The sequence below is a fragment of the Scyliorhinus torazame genome, chromosome 2 (assembly GCF_047496885.1).
Source record: "Scyliorhinus torazame isolate Kashiwa2021f chromosome 2, sScyTor2.1, whole genome shotgun sequence".
In the NCBI taxonomy this organism is placed as follows: domain Eukaryota; kingdom Metazoa; phylum Chordata; class Chondrichthyes; order Carcharhiniformes; family Scyliorhinidae; genus Scyliorhinus; species Scyliorhinus torazame.
Window position 1 is genome coordinate 318,337,506 of NC_092708.1, and position 16,609 is coordinate 318,354,114.

The window sequence follows — 16,609 nt, forward strand, 5'->3', positions numbered from 1 at the left end:
ATTAGTTCGTGGACTGTTAATAGTTGACAGGTTTATTTTCCCTTGTTTGAAGTCCCCAGGCCCATCTCGATTGATGCCCCGTTGGACATGGGGGATAGGAGCATCATTAAAAACCATCCGCCTCGCAGATTTGAGGTGAGTGAAGTATTTGAACAAAACTGTTTGCTGGATGAGCTCTAAATTACTCAAAGGGCGAAATATTTGTTTACGGCCGAAAACACAAGGAAACTTCAATCAGCAGGACCTGGGAGATGATCAGCCCCCCTTTCTAACCCTGTCAGTTTATAAATGAGACAAGGTAGAGTGTCTCCCTTTTCTGTTCGTTTTAGCCCTAGTTTTAAATGTTAACTTTTGTGTGTGTGTGTGATTTAATCTCATTTTATCAACTTTCTACTTTTCCCTCCTTGAAAGAAGAAACTTAAAACTCCTTTTGGGTTATGATCTGTTAAAATGTTGTTGTTCTGAAGGACAGTCAAAAACTCCCATTATGGATCATGTGTCATAATGCATCCGACCTGAAAGGGTTGTCTGCCTGGATGTGGAAAGACTATCAGTATGGCAAAAGCAAAATACTGCAGATGCTGAAAATCTGAAATAAAAACAGAAAATGCTGGAAATGCTCAGCAGGTCAGGCAGCATCTGTGGGGAGTGAAGAACCGAGTTAACCTTGCAGACTGATAATCTTTCATCCATATGGCACTTGAACAGGTAATCTCACCGAGCTACGCATGATCAATGTTAACAACTGCTGTATGGTCATGTCATATTATTAGGTAGCTCTTGAAAACGATTTTTTATGCGGCATGCCATTTACCGATGTGGAAGTAACCAGGTGTAATAACCCCAACCAGGCCCCGTAATTGATCTCCCTGTGGGGCTCGTGGACTATGAGCTTCCCCGGTAGTGGGCAGAAGACCAGCTGGGCTCGTAAGATTGAGCATAATAGCCGGTCCAAACAGGGACCGGAATGTTGGTTACCCCAATGGAACTCTGTAGTGTAAATAGTTTGCTGCTGTGGACAGACTTTATGTCACTTTAATTAAAATCTACAGTTCTTCCGATTGCTGGCTTCCTGGTCATTAAACTAAGCATTCTACATTTATGGGCTGTACAAAGCATTTGAAATTCCTTTCCCAATAATTTTAACCAATATCAGGCTGTTGAAATTAGAAGGTGTAATAATTCATTCATCAATGAGGTAACAAGACCAAGTGTAAACTGGGATAAGTCAGAGACTAGGAAGTGAAACTTCAAAGAGAACTAAGCAGCCTGAGGATTGACAACCATCCAGACCCACAGGGGACATACAATTCACAAATTGGATTTCTTCAGTTTTCTGCACCTCACAACTTCCTTACATTTCCATCTTACATTTTATCCAGGATACAGTAGAAATAAAAAACCTGCAACACAATTCACACGTTGTGTGGCTTATTGTACCTTGAATATCCTGTAACGGTTTCTATAGTATCATCAGCCAGAGTACTACTTTCCAAAGTAAGATATAACTTTCATAACCATTGGACATCCCAAAGCACTTCACAGCCTATTGAAATACTTTTAAAGTGCAGTCACTTTTGTAAGAGTAATGCTATTTTATGAACATTAAGGAGGCTTGTGACACAATGGTAACGTCCCTACCGCTGGGCCAGAAGATCAGGGTTTGAGTGCAATGCCAGGACTTGTTGGCCACGGAAGGAGTGTTCAACATGGTGTAACAGGCTCCTAATCAGTTCGGGAATCCTTGCACCCGCCCCACTATTCCACAAAGTGTAAGAAATTCTATGAATGTGAAGATATGCTTAAAAAACAAGAACACTGGCCGGAATTCTCCGGCCATTCACTGGTGGTGGGATTCTGTGGTCCCATCGTCAGCGCATCCGGCCCGCGGGTTTCCCAGTGGTGTGGGGTGGCTTCATTGAGAAATCCCATTGACAGCGGCGGGAGCAGAGAATCCTGCCGCCAGCGAACGGCATGTTGCCTCCTGCCGCCGAGTGCTAAGGTCTAATGCAATATGGACTCATTCAACTGGCACAGTGATAGTTTTACTATGTCACAATTTGAGACACTTGAGACTGATGATCATTGTGTTAGTAACACACTGTAACTGAAGAGAAGTGACTATGACCCTCTGGTTGACCCCATTTATTGTATTAGACACAAAAGCATTATGCGTATTCCAATCATTCCCCTCGAGGGACCCAAATTTATACGGAACCTATATAGCTAGAAGAAATGTCAGAATTAGTTTCAATAATTAACATTAGTAACGTTAGTTTATTGAACCAAATTGAACTAATTTTACATCAGTTTTCTTCCCAATTAAAAAAAAAAGACTGCAATTTTATAAAGGCGGGTATCATATAAAATAGAACAACACTTCTCTATTATTTTCATAATTCACTTTATGCTGGTTCACAAACAAAAGCAACTATTATATAATATTCAAGCCGCATTACAGAACAAAAGAATATGTCAGTTCAAAAATATACTGGGTAAAAGGTATCTAATTTATTGTTTGCCATGAAGTTAAATGTCAACAAGTGTAAAACTATGAAAGTTTTTTTAAATTCTACATATTTTAGAGGCTTGAACCCATCGATAGTGGTACAGTGATCTCCTCAGAGAAACTTCTAGATAAGCAACGATCATCAAATGCATGCAAAGCACAGGTGAATTATTCCACATTAATTGAAAACCATACCTTATACTCAAGTCCAAATTATGGTGATAATGTGGGCAGGTTCTGCCACTGGCGAAATTCAGACAATTTTTATGTTACAATTATTTTATATTTTGTTTCCATACCTCCTGCTTGTAGCCTGTCTTCTTCCCGTCCCTCTTTTGTTCCTCCCTCCTTCCTTCCCCTCTCTACCTCGGTCTTTCGCTTTTCCTCTTGATGCCTCATATCTTCACGGGCAGAAGTCTCCCATCCTGCCTGTGGAGGGTTAGTTGGTGGGTGGGTGGGTGCAGAGTTGGAAATCTGCTGGTGTAAAATCACGTTGCAATTCTCCCAATAGCGAATTAATGACGGGTCGGTCATCCCACTGGCTGGTGGCATGAATGCTATTTGCACTCATTTGTATCTCATGAATGTTCAATGCCGGTGTCGCGTCAGGCTTTCCAATCTTAAATATGGCCAGCGTGCAGTCATGTCGATGTCAAACCAATTGTTTAAGAGTGGCATGCCCAAGATGGCCCTCAGTTCGCTAGAGAATTGAATGCAACAAAGCTTTGTTCCATTGTTCATCACTCTGCCAGGGCAGACCGGTTCCTGCCCTCCATCTCCATGCTGAGCCGGCCTTTTTGTACAGCACCGTGCTGATGGACCCATGGACCCTCCTGTATCACCAACTCGGCACTACGCTCGGAGTTGGGGAGTACAGGGTTCTCCTTCCCCACTGGTGCCACACACCAGTGTCTATCTGGAGAGCACTGTGTTGTGGGACGCATGCAGCCACTGCAACAAAGATTTGAAGGGGTGGAGTGCGTGGTGAGGGTGGAGGACTTTCAGGGGGGCTGGCCTGACAAAGACAAGTGGGGCAATGTGGAAGTAGGGCTGTGCAAAGAGGGGACAGGTTAGGAGAAGAGCTCATGATGGCAGGGAGCAAGGAAGTGGATGAAGAAGATGAACAATGGGAGGCAGAGGGAAGACAAGCTGGACCCCGACAAGGCTGCATGAATAGCTCACAGACAAGGAGGTCCAAGGGATACTACATCGTTTACTGGAAGGGGTTGGATTAAGACTTCAGAGGTGGTGGGTAGAGATATACGTGGAGGCATGGGCGCCTCGCAGGTGATGGGTGAGGGTGATTGATTCGAGGAATAGACTTCTCCTTGAGGCTACTAGCCTTTTCCCTCTGGATTGATGAAATCCTGCATGGTCCAGTGAAGCCAGGTGAGCTGGGGAGACTGATATGTGTGTGCTGGACTGATGTTTAAATATGGCTCCGTGACCTCCAAACTTATCAGCTGAGGACAGATGGGCGAATCAGCTGCCAGCCCACCAGGGGAGTTGGAGGGGAATTCACCTGTGCATAATTAATGAGGTTCTAAGCACACAATCTGGCAGGGGATCCCGCCTTCATGCATGGCGGAACAGGCAATGCCGAAACCACCTGCCACCACACTTAGTTTCAAAATGGGAAAATTCCACCTCATGGCTTCTCAAACTACCCAAAAGTTTTTTTTTTTCCTTGAGTGTTTCTCTCCACCACCTCTTGCAATGAAGTGCCCCCAAATCTTGTATATCTTTTATCAAGAGTGGACCTGAATGGATTATTGACCAGGCTTCTTTTGCCCAATAAAGATTTACCTTTTTTTTACAGTTTCTATAAAATGTTACGTTCTTTGTGTACATCTTTGGATGAGAAATCTGATTTTAATACATTTCACCTGCTTCTTGAGCTTTTGCATGTATCATCTGAGCTTGATTAATTAGGTCTAGGTCGAAATCATCCTTTCCTCACCTGAGGCTGTTTTCCGTGATTAGTTACATTCACTCAAAAAACATTCGACTTCCAGCCTCCAAAGCTAAGTTGCAGAAGTTGTGTCTGTCCTATCAGCATTTATTTATCGGCTAAGCTGTTCACAAGGCCTGTTAACAAGCTGTTCATAATGGCTATTTAGTTCAGCTGTTGTTATTTCTCATCAAACTGTTGAACCATGGAGTTGTTCACTGAAGTAACTTTTATTCTACTTCCTCACACGAATGAACTTGTGCTCCAGCAGAGTTTTAATTAAGTAAGGTTGAATAACAAGCCCAACACAGTTTTGTAATATGGTTGCTTGGTTTAAGTATCTCCCAGTTGCTCTGCCACAAATGCTGAGGTCTTGTCTCAGCATGGGTGCTTTCTGAGCGAGCTACAACTGCCATCACCAAAGAATAATCATTCCACTGATTTGTTTTTGGAGAAAGAGAACTTTATGCAGTCCACAGGAAAATGAAACTTGCAACATTAAATCTATTCCTTTACTAATTTCAAGCTGAAATATATATCTATAGTATATGTGGTATAGTCTGTGTGCTTTCCCTGAAGGTAGGTCCTTTGCTGATTGTCTGCTGATGCTTCATCCTGAGCTGTTTCTTTGGCAGTTTTTTTTTGTCGATGATGGGTTTGCCATTACTTCCCACTCTCAGGCGAAGAGAGTGGACCTCAGCTGGAAAGGGAATTCCATGGGCGGGATTCTCTGACCCACCAACCGCGTTTTCCGGTGTGACATGCCCCCCGCCGGCAACGGGATCCTCCATTCCGGCAGCCAGCCAATGGGGTTTCCCATCCCATGCCGTCGGGAAATCCTCCAGCGTGGGTGTGCATGCCAGCGAAGCGGGGGATCCCGCCAACGGAGAATGCAGCAACATAGGTCCAATATCTGACAGGGCAGCATAGGGTTGAGCTATAGGAGGCGGCCAAACTTAGATCCTTGGAGGACACCGGAAATAATGGTTTCAGAGCAGGAAGAGAAGCCATTTAAGTGATTCTCTGACTCCAATTAGACAGATGAGATTAGAACCAACCCAATGCAGACCGTGGCAAAAAAAAAACCTCTTGAACAGATTCGGGGCAATGAATGATCAGACTGCCCATCATACTTTGCAATAAAATGATCGGGACTGAAAAAGCAATGTTTGTGCAGTTTTTCTCAAAGAAACCTCACCAAGCTGAGACACAAAACAAATGCCGTTAAGGAAAAGGACAGAGATGGTAGACCATCCAGAGACACTAATGTTTTAATTTTGAAGACAGGGCCTGGAATTGAAACAAGATATTCCAGCAGAATATAAACATATTTTCCCTGGAAAATTGACTCTGGGGGACTTCCCAAAATGGAAAACCACTGGAGAAAGCAAAAGAAAAATGGAGAACTCCTGGGCCGATTCAAAGGACAGGTTTAAAAAAGGCCGTGGCATATAATTGGGTAGTGTGCTTTTTACAGAAGCTTCATGGGGCAGTATGGCTTGTTAATATAATAAACCAACCCCATCTCCTGAGAAAGCGAAAACATTGGAGACTGGTACTCCAGTCAAAGTGGAAGAAGATCCCAACAATTGATAGCATGAGATCTCAGCGAGAGGAAGAGAGAGAGAGAGAGACTGATCATGGAATAAACCATGACCACAGAGTCAGCCACAGTGGCCACTTCTGGTGACTGTATGATCACGGTTGATAGCCTATTTGAGCTGAATATAGGTGAAGTGTTTACTTAATGGAAATAAAATAACATTGGAAGCAAATGGACGTATTAGTGAGAGGCAGCACGGTTTTGTGAAGGGGAGGTCGTGTCTCACTAACTTGATAGAGTTTTTCGAGGAGGTCACTAAGATGATTGATGCAGGTAGGGCAGTAGATGTTGTCTATATGGACTTCAGTAAGGCCTTTGACAAGGTCCCTCATGGTAGACGAGTACAAAAGGTGAAGTCACACGGGATCAGGGGTGAACTGGCAAGGTGGATACAGAACTGGCTAGGCCATAGAAGGCAGAGGGTAGCAATGGAGGGATGCTTTTCTAATTGGAGGGCTGTGACCAGTGGTGTTCCACAGGGATCAGTGTTGGGACCTTTGCTGTTTGTAGTATATATAAATGATTTGGAGGAAAATGTAACTGGTCTGATTAGTAAGTTTGCAGACGACACAAAGGTTGGTGGAATTGCGGATAGCGATGAGGACTGTCTGAGGATACAGCAGGATTTAGATTGTCTGGAGACTTGGGCGGAGAGATGGCAGATGGAGTTTAATCCGGACAAATGTGAGGTAATGCATTTTGGAAGGGCTAATGCAGGTAGGGAATATACAGTGAATGGTAGAACCCTCAAGAGTATTGAAAGTCAAAGAGATCTAGGAGTACAGGTCCACAGGTCATTGAAAGGGGCAACACAGGTGGAGAAGGTAGTCAAGAAGGCATATGGCATGCTTGCCTTCATTGGCCGGGGCATTGAGTATAAGAATTGGCAAGTCATGTTGCAGCTGTATAGAACCTTAGTTAGGCCACACTTGGAGTATAGTGTTCAATTCTGGTCGCCACACTACCAGAAGGATGTGGAGGCTTTAGAGAGGGTGCAGAAGAGATTTATCAGAATGTTGCCTGGTATGGAGGGCATAAGCTATGAGGAGCGATTGAATAAACTCGGTTTGTTCTCACTGGAACGAAGGAGGTTGAGGGGCGACCTGATAGAGGTATACAAAATTATGAGGGGCATAGACAGAGTGGATAGTCAGAGGCTTTTCCCCAGGGTAGAGGGGTCAATTACTAGGGGGCATAGGTTTAAGGTGAGAGGGGCAAGGTTTAGAGTAGATGTACGAGGCAAGTTTTTTACGCAGAGGGTAGTGGGTGCCTGGAACTCGCTACCGGAGGAGGTAGTGGAAGCAGGGACGATAGGGACATTTAAGGGGCATCTTGACAAATATATGAATAGGATGGGAATAGAAGGATACGGCCCCAGGAAGTGTAGAAGATTGTAGTTTAGTCGGGCAGTATGGTCGGCACGGGCTTGGAGGGCCGAAGGGCCTGTTCCTGTGCTGTACATTTCTTTGTTCTTTGTTCTTTGTTATATTGGATATCAGTGAGGAGTTAAACTGCTGGGGGTAAAGTAATAAAGCAGCTGCTGTTTTTTTAAAAAACTTCTGTTCTTTTCTCAATCTGCTAGATCTGCAATCATTTCCTGTAACCATTTTAATTAGATCTGGGAGTTTCTATCTTTTATTGTACACTCTACTAGAGTGGCACAGTGGTTAACACTGCTGCCTCACGGCACCAAGGACCCTGGTTCGATCCCGGCACTGTCACTGTCCGTGTGGAGTTTGCACATTCTTCCCGTGTCTGCTTGGGTCTCATGGACAAGTTGAGCTTGGAGGGTGCACGAGGAGAGAAACGAGAGAGAAATGTAAGGCTAGGGCGAGGGAACATTTTAAAGGAGGCTCAGCTGAGTGAGCTAGTGGAGGGTGGGAAACTACAGAGGTAGTGGATTGGATGGTGTCAATCTTAGTGACAAAGGAAAGTAGAGAGAAGAAACTGGGGGTTATCTTTCAGCATGATCCTGAAACAGTGGGCAGTTTTATCAGACCAGGACCTGATAGAGGCCGAGTCAGACCTGGCAGTCAATGGCTAAGTGCGTTATCTGTCACATTCTTTCACGTCTGCATCCCTTGGGCTTAAAGGAGCAGAGATATGGACCGTGTCCAGGGGAACAGCCCAGGCAGGGGAGAGGAATGGTATTATTGTGGTTAAGGATATCAAAATTGGAGATGAGGCTGTGGTTGAGCAAAATGGTAGCATAGTGGTTAGCACAATTGCTTCACAGCTCCAGGGTCTTAAGTTCGATTCTTGGCTTGGGTCACTGTCTGTGCGGAGTCTGCACCTTCTCCCCTCGTGTGCGTGGGTTTCCTCCGGATGCTCCGGTGTCCTCCCACAGTCCAAAGATGTGCAGGTTAGGTGGATTGGCCATGATAAATTGTCCTTCGTGTCCAAAATTGCCCTCAGTGTTGGGTGGGGTTACTGGGTTATGGAGATAGGGTGGCGGTGTGGTCTTGGATAGGGTGCTCTTTTCAAGAGCCGGTGCAGACTCGATGGGCCGAATGGCCTCCTTCTGTACTGTAAATTCTATGTAAAAACAGTAACTACAGAAATGGTGAGACTAATAGGAGATCAAAGGCTAGACTGTTGAGATTTTGGAAGTGGGGCTTTTGAATGTGAATGAAGTAAATTATGAATATATAATTAAGTAAATGCAAATAAATAGATGTTGTTTTATTGAAGCAAATGTAATGTGGCAGTACTAGGTGAAAGAAAATTTCCTGCAAGTCATGAATATCCAAGAAATTTGCGACCAGACCTGTATCAGATATGGGGATTTTCCGAATTTTGGGTCCTGAGATGGGGGAGCGGGCTGAGTTCTCCACTGAGCTGGACTCAGCCAGGTCAGGAAAAAGAAAGGACGAGTGGCGGACCAGGCCGACTTCCGCCATTAATCCTGGACCCAAAGAGCAGGGGATCAGCGCGCCATGGCCTGGATATAATAGACGCAATACCTGATTGGGATTGTATTTTCCAGAGCTGCAACTGATTTTCGGGTCCTTCTGGATTTCGGGACATGATAAGTGGGCTAGTACTTCTATTAAATCCCATGAATACAGTGAAGCCAGAACAAACAGGGCACTCAGTTAACAAACCTCCCTCTTCCAAATGTAGAGCTCCATGCATGAGAGAAACCAGTAGATGAACTTGCCCCTGGTAAGCACAGTGCCACTTAACAATCACCACTGGTTTACATAGAGAGTGTTAAAACAGGCAACTTCAGATCCATTAGGCTGAATTTTACTGCCGCTCAGGAGGCAGGGGTGGAGTGGGATAAAATTGAAAACTCCCAACAGGCTAATTGGAGGATTGTTGTGGACAGCTAAATTAAGATGGACCAAATGACTTAATTTATCTTTAATTGTGATTTTATTTTTGAACAATGTGTCAATGTTACCAACACTTCAATTTGTACAATGAAGAGGAGGTTCAGCCGTATGGATCATGTTATGAGGAGAAAACCATTTAGCCTAATATGAATGAAAATGAAATGAAAATCGCTTATTGTCACAAGTAGGCTTCAAATGAAGTTACTGTGAAAAGCCCCTAGTCGCCAAATTCCGGCGCCTGTTCGGGGAGGCTGGTATGGGAATTGAACAGTGCTGCTGGCCTGCCTTGGTCTGCTTTAAAAGCCAGCAATTTAGCCCAGTGTGCAGTGTGTTTAATAACATTGCCTGGAGAGACTAACACTATCTTAAGAAATAATTACACTTAATCCCTTGTTTTCAGTGTTGTCTGGGATTTGTTTTGGTCTCATTATCACAACCTCCTCTTCTTCTCAAAGGCACAAGAAATACAAGAAGAAATTGCAAAGCAGTTTTCCAGGAGACGGCAGAAAATCCACAAGATACAATATGTGAAGAAACAGAAGCAGAAAGAGGTCAGTCTTATGAGCTGTCAAGTGACTGATGTGACGGCTTTCTAATTGTGTATCTACAGTGCAGTAGGTGGAAATCAAGATGGCTGGTCAATTCTCCCAATTGCATTGAGTCATCTTGGGAGTGTCACACCAGTGCTTGTAAATGGATCTTCTTTATCAGCTTTCCCAAACTTAAATACCAGCTCGTGCATACTAGCTATTATTTAATAGCTACTCATGATTCTATTCATAGTAAATTAAGAGAATACATTCTTTAAGCTCTGCAAAGTTATGTAATCGACTTTATATATTACCTTTAATGAAATGGGATGGATGGAAGGGTACATCTACCTATCTGCAGGTAGATAGGCTGTAGCGATGAGTACTGGTGTGAAGGACGTTGACCAGATTGGATGAGAGGTTTAATGATAGTGGCAGAGGGACCTCAGACGTGATAAAAGGTATGAGCAACTTCAGATGGTTTAAGGGTGAATGAGAATTTGGGGCAGATTGCCTCAAGTTAAAAACACGGCTAGATTTATTAATCGAAAAGAGGCCGTGTGCTGCATTAACATGAAGGAATTTGGTGCCAGTGAGAGCGACGGAAAAGGATAGTTAAGCAAGGTTGTTTAAAAAATTTGAACTGATTTTATAGGTGGTTGGAATCTAGATGTGTAGGAGCAAAAAGTATAAAATATTGCAACCAGAGGGAAGGAAGGATCTCTGAGGGTTAATTTCAAAGGCATGGAGAGAAGGAAAATCACTGAAAGAAGATGAAATAAGATTTTGTAGGAAGTCTGGGACCTGGAGAAGATGGGGATCACAAAATCTTGGAGTGAACAGGCAGCTGGATGGCAGAGAGCAGATGGTTCATCACAGACCAGGGCTGGAGTCTTCCATTCTGGAGTCTAAATTGGTGATGGGAACTGAAGTGAGAGTGGTTACCGATGGGCTTGGTGAGGAGTGGGGGCAGTGTTGGTGGACGACAAACCATGTGCAATCCTGCACTGTTCCACTCATTACATATGTATCTGCGAGGAGACACCAATTCTCCCAATTGGTGTGGGCAGCAAGGCACCTACCCCGTCATTACCTCATGGGGTCAAAGGCCTGGACACCATAATTAAGGGGCAGCCGGTGGGCCATTCACTCATTGCAAGCCAGTGGCTCCGGATTCCCCAGATCACTGTCAGTATGTCCCAGAGCAGACAACTTATGGCCCCACCATTCAGTGAAGTCACCCTGCATATTCTGCTCCAGGCCCGTCAATGAAAGGTGGGAGGTGATGTTTCCTAAGGATGACAGCAAGGGGCCCTGCCATCTAACCATGGTGACCTGGGTGGAGTTTTCAGCAGAGGGTAGTGGCGGTGGGACGCACAGAAGAACTGTCCAACAGTGCTGGACCTGAAATCGTGGACCTATCTGCTGCACTCAGCCAGGGTAAGTGGACCTCACTGCGAATTGGCACTCATAAGGGCATCAGGCAGTGTAAATGGGTAAGTGCACAGGGATGTCAGACAGAAGTCTGGGTTACAGGACTCCGTACCAGATGGTACACTGAATGTGTGCCAGCCATTTTATGTTCTCAATGTTATATCAGTTGCAGACAGAACATCCTGCTTGTTGTACTGGGTCCATGCAGGAAAGAGGTTTACCTTGGCTGGGGTGTCCACAATCTGGACCACAGACTCTCATAAATACTAAGGCCATCTCAGACTGAGACTTGTAGGAGTCTGCAATTAGAGGGTCGGAGTGGTTGCTACTCAACCACCACAGTCCAGATGAGTTACTCTCAGTGAGCGGACTTCAAAGTCACCTCAACATTTTTCAGTATGGTTAAGATGTCAACGGTAATGGGTTTACTCTGGGAAGAGGTGATTGGTGAGCAGGAACATAGGCTGGGATTCTCCAATCCCGCAGCCAAGTTCTGACTCCGGCGTGAAAGGCGGCGCCAACTACTCCAGCGTCAACGGTCCCCGATATTGAGTAATGCTCCCCTTCCAAGGGGGCTAGGTCAGGGCCGGAATGGTCCCTGCAGCTCCAGCCGACGCAGAATGGCCGGTGCGGGCTCGCGTATGCGCGGAACTGCTGGCATGATTCTATGCATGCGCAGGGGTTCCCATCTCCGCGCCTGCCCCCGGGCAATATGGCGGAGCCCTACAGGGGCCCGACGCGGAGGAACATAGGCCCCCACAGAATCAGCCCGCCCGCCGATCGGCAGGCCCCGATCACGGGCCAGGCCACCGTGCCCACCTCCCCCCTTCCAGGACGGCCACGCAGACACCTTCCAGGTCCTGCCATGTGGGACCTGAGTAACCCACGTCGGTGGGACTCGGTGGCCACTCGGCCCGTCGGGGCCCGGAGAATCGTCGGGGGGGGGGGGGGGGGGGGGCGCTTTCAACGGCCCCCGACCGGCGCAGCGGCGATCCCGCGGGCACCCGAGAATCAGCGCCGGAGAATAGGTAAGCCGGCGGCAGGGCGCGAATCTCACCTCCCCCCCGGGGATTCTCCGGCGCGGGGTCGGAGAATCCCGGCCATAATCTTCCATGATCAATCCGCATGGATATGTGAACTCGTAGGGTCAAATGGTGTTCTCATGCTGCTTCTCCCATGCACCATATATCTGCCTGAAAGACTTCTCTACAAGGTCTGACCCTCCCCAAATGGGAGCAGGTGAACAAATCCTTACCGAGGTAAGGTTTCATGTTGCTTCCAAGTTGTGATGCACACGGACTTTGAGGACATGGGAAAAGCTGACCTCTACTTACTTAAAGATACACAAGGTCATGGGAGAACGGAATGCCTTGCAGATTCTAATACACACATTTAGCATTAGTGCTCTGTATAGAAGCATTGTTTGACTCATGCAACAGATCAAACTACCAGCAGGGCAGACATTAAGTAATGCAATTTAATTCAACTTATTCCCAACCCTATATCAATAAATTACGAATAACAGTGGTCCTAACATTGAAACTCGTGTCACCTTCCTTCCTACTGAATAACTATTCTTTACCCTCCTTTCTTTTTTACACCTAGTTTTCAATCTGCTATTTGTCCTCTGGTTCCATATGTTCTAACCTTTGTCATTAGCCTAGCATATGATACATTATCAAAGACTTTTTAAAAGCGAAGAATATGGCATGCAGTGCAGTGTCCTTATCTACTCTTGTGCTTAATTATTTACAAAATTAGGTTAGTTAAGCATGAACAAGCCTTTCGAAATCTATACTGATATCTTTATTGTATTTTCTTCTCTGATTGCTCTTCTATCACTTCCTTTATTATAGATTCCAGAATACGTATTGTCATTGACGTTAATCTCGTTGGTCTACAGATCCCAGGATTTGTTCTACCTCCCTTTTCCAACATGGATCAACACAAACTGCCCATAGGTCCTCTGGCACTATCTCCTCTTCTCTGGAATCTTCATATTTTTCAACTAGTGCCTCTACCATCTCTCTCCTAGTTTCCTTGAGTGTGCCTTTAGTCCATACCTGGGGCGACATTTTCCGACCCCCCGCTGGGTTGGAGAATCGCCGGGGGCTGGCGTGAATCCTGCCCCCGCCGGTTGCCGAAGTCTCCGGCACCAGAGATTCGGCGGGGGCGGGAATCGGGCCGCGCCGGTTGACGGGCCCACCCCGCTCGATTCTCCGGCCCGGATGGGCCGAAGTCCCGCCGATAAATTGCCTGTCCCGCCGGCGTAAATTAAATCACCTACCTTACCGGCGGGACAAGGCGGCGTGGGTGGGCTCCGGGGTCCTGGGGGGGGCGCGGGGCGATCTGGCCCCGGGGGGTGCCCCCACGGTGGCCTGGCCCGCGATCGGGGCCCACCGATCCGTGGGCGGGCCTGTGCCGTGGGGGCACTCTTTCCCTTCCGCCTCCACTGCGCATGCGTGGGAAACTGTCAGCGGCCGCTGACGCTCCCGCGCATGCGCCGCTCTGAGATGTCATTTCCGCGCCAGCTGGCGGGGCAACAAAGGCCGTTTCCGCCAGCTGGCGGGCGGAAATTCCTCCGGCGTCGGCCTAGCCCCTCAATGTTGGGGCTCGGCCCCCACAAAGATGCGGAGCATTCCGCACCTTTGGGGCGGCGCGATGCCCGTCTGATTGGCGCCGTTTTGGGCGCCAGTCAGCGGACATCGCGCCGTTTTGGGAGAATTTCGCCCCTGGAGTCTTACCCTCTTTCAATATTGGAAGCATGTTCACCATCAGCATTTCATCCAGAATCCCTCAGAAAGAAATAGGATACAGAAAAAGCAAATCTGTAACAATAATAAAAATATCACAATATATCACTTTAACCTACCCGGTGTCAATACTCTGGGATGCAGATAAATTATAACCCAACAATAAAGCTGATAGAACCTATTTCAATTAAAATCTAATAAAATAACGTAACATTAAGAGCTTTGATTACCTTTGTCGCTATATTTTACATTAATGTTAGGGTTGTATTCAGCTTCCAGTCTAAACTTTTATCACATTTCATTTCATAACTCAGTAGAATTGCTGGTCATGGCCTCATTTGTTTCTTTGAACAGGCAATTCATCTTCAAGAACAGACCGAACTGAAGAGGTGTCTTCAACTGGAGACTCACAATAATAAACAGAAAATAAAGGACCACAGGGCCAAAAAAGCAAGGGAAAAAGAGCAAACTAATAATCATCAAGAAGATCAGTACTATATTGCACTAGAAGATGATGGAACATTCAATACAAATGATGGTAACTAAATTATCCTTTGGTTAAAATGCAACGGCACTAATGAATTATTACACATAGGACGGGGTTTTTCCACCAGCCTACGGTGTGTTTTTCGGCAGCGGAGGCAGCCTGCAGCGGGATCTATCGGTCCCGCCATTGTCAACAGGATTTCCCGTTGACTGCACCCCTCATCACTGTGAGACCTATGTGCCAGTGGGGGACTGGAATTTCCCGCCTTTGTGAACAGCCGGTAAATCCTGCCCTTAGGAATTTTGGGGCTCCCACAGAGAGGGTGTTCGTTCTTACCACTTGATACTTGAATGTATCCATTGTGCTCTACTAAGCAGAAATGTGTTTGAACAGTATTTGGTTACACCACTTTCCCACTCCGAAACTGGGTGACGTGGGTCATTTTTAGAGGCCGTATACATGGATAAAAAGGATCTGCCTGTGCATGAATCTCCTCGCACATGTGTAATCTTTTGCTAAATGCAACAGTCAAACACCCAAATAGAAGGCATAACTTGAAACACAACCAAATCCAAATGAATTTCCATGTTCAGGTTCATTGCTGAAGAAATGCTGGAACACTGAGTCTAAATGGGTAGTCATCCTGGGTCAGAGAAGTAAGAAAGCTGCTGCCACACGACCTCCAACTCTGCTATTCCTTTTGGTGGCCTAAGTTTCAATGGGTGAGATAATTGCTTGGTCTTTATTCCTCAAAAATACCAAATGGCCTTTCTCAAAACTTAACTGTTTCCCTCAAAAGTGGCTGGCGGTCACCCTGAATATTATGCAGAAAGGCAATGCAAATGTCAGACTTAGCCCAGAAAAATATGTTGAAAATCACTCAAGTTACTGTTTTAGGCATTGCATCAAATGTTGAAGAACTAGAATGGTAGCAATTACTGAACCAAAGGACGTCATGTGGCCCATTGCATGTGCTTGTGTGCTTGCTATCGTTATCTACTCTAATCCAATTTTCAACCTGTTCTCCATATCTTTTCATAGTCTTCATTTTCATATACAAAGAAAACAAAGAATATTACAGCACAGGAACAGGCCCTTTGGCCCACCAAGCCTTCGCCAATCAGGATTCCCTATTTAAAACTACTACTTATTGCCCAAATGATCTCTATCTCTCCATTCCCTGCCCGTTCATGAGTCTATCAAGATACATCTTCAACGTTGCTATTGTGCCTGCCTCCACCACCTCCACTGGCAACTCGTTCCAGGCACCCACCACCCTCTGCGTGAAAGATTTTCCCCGCACATTTCCCCTAAACCGTTCCCCCTCTCACCTTGATCCTGTGCCCCTTTGTAATTGAGTCTTCCACCCTGGGAAAAAGATTCTGACTATTCACTCTGTCTACATCTCTCGTGATTTTGTAGACTTCAATCAGGTCTCCCCATAGCCTCCGTCTTTCCAACAAAAACAATCCAAGTTTATTCTACCTCTCCTCATAGCTAACACCCTCCAGACCAGGCAACATCCTGGTAAATTTACCCAATCCACTTACAAATGTTGCCTCAATTGCTGTTTGTAGTGATGCATTCCATGTTCGAATTTCCCTCTGTGGATAATTTTGCTTCTAAATTCTCTTCATTTTTCAAGGGACAATTCTGAGTATCCCCTTGTTCTGAATTTTCCAACGTCTGGAAACAATCTTTTGCTATTTAGCCCCCAACATTTATTGCAGTTTTAACGTTTTTAATTAGGTTGCTCCCGTAACCTTTTCTGTTCCAATCAGAAAATTCACAATAGTTTGAGCCTTCTTTTCATAACAACAACCTTGCATTCATGGTATCACTTTATTTTTCTGTTCACTTTCCATAACTCCTCATGAATAATTGATTGTCCAGAATTGTATTGATTTTTTTTGTTCATGGGATGTGAACATCACTGGCAAGGTCAGCATTTATTACCCATCCCAAATTGTCCTTGAGCAGTCTGTGGTGAGCGTTTTCTTGAGT

The 16,609-nt window shown here is 45.6% G+C and overlaps 1 protein-coding gene across 2 annotated transcripts in view; it reads left to right on the forward strand.

The window, feature by feature from the left end:
• Window positions 1–16,609, forward strand: part of LOC140399997 (factor associated with metabolism and energy-like) — a 35,677-nt gene that overhangs the window by 817 nt on the left and 18,251 nt on the right. The window contains exons 2-5 of one of the 2 annotated variants that reach the window (XM_072489496.1): window positions 53–135; window positions 2,586–2,672; window positions 9,857–9,952; window positions 14,473–14,656. In XM_072489496.1, coding sequence (XP_072345597.1) covers window positions 53–135; window positions 2,586–2,672; window positions 9,857–9,952; window positions 14,473–14,656 — 450 coding nt within the window. The remainder of the gene's footprint in view (window positions 1–52; window positions 136–2,585; window positions 2,673–9,856; window positions 9,953–14,472; window positions 14,657–16,609) is intronic. The other variant, XM_072489501.1, reaches the window with a different exon arrangement.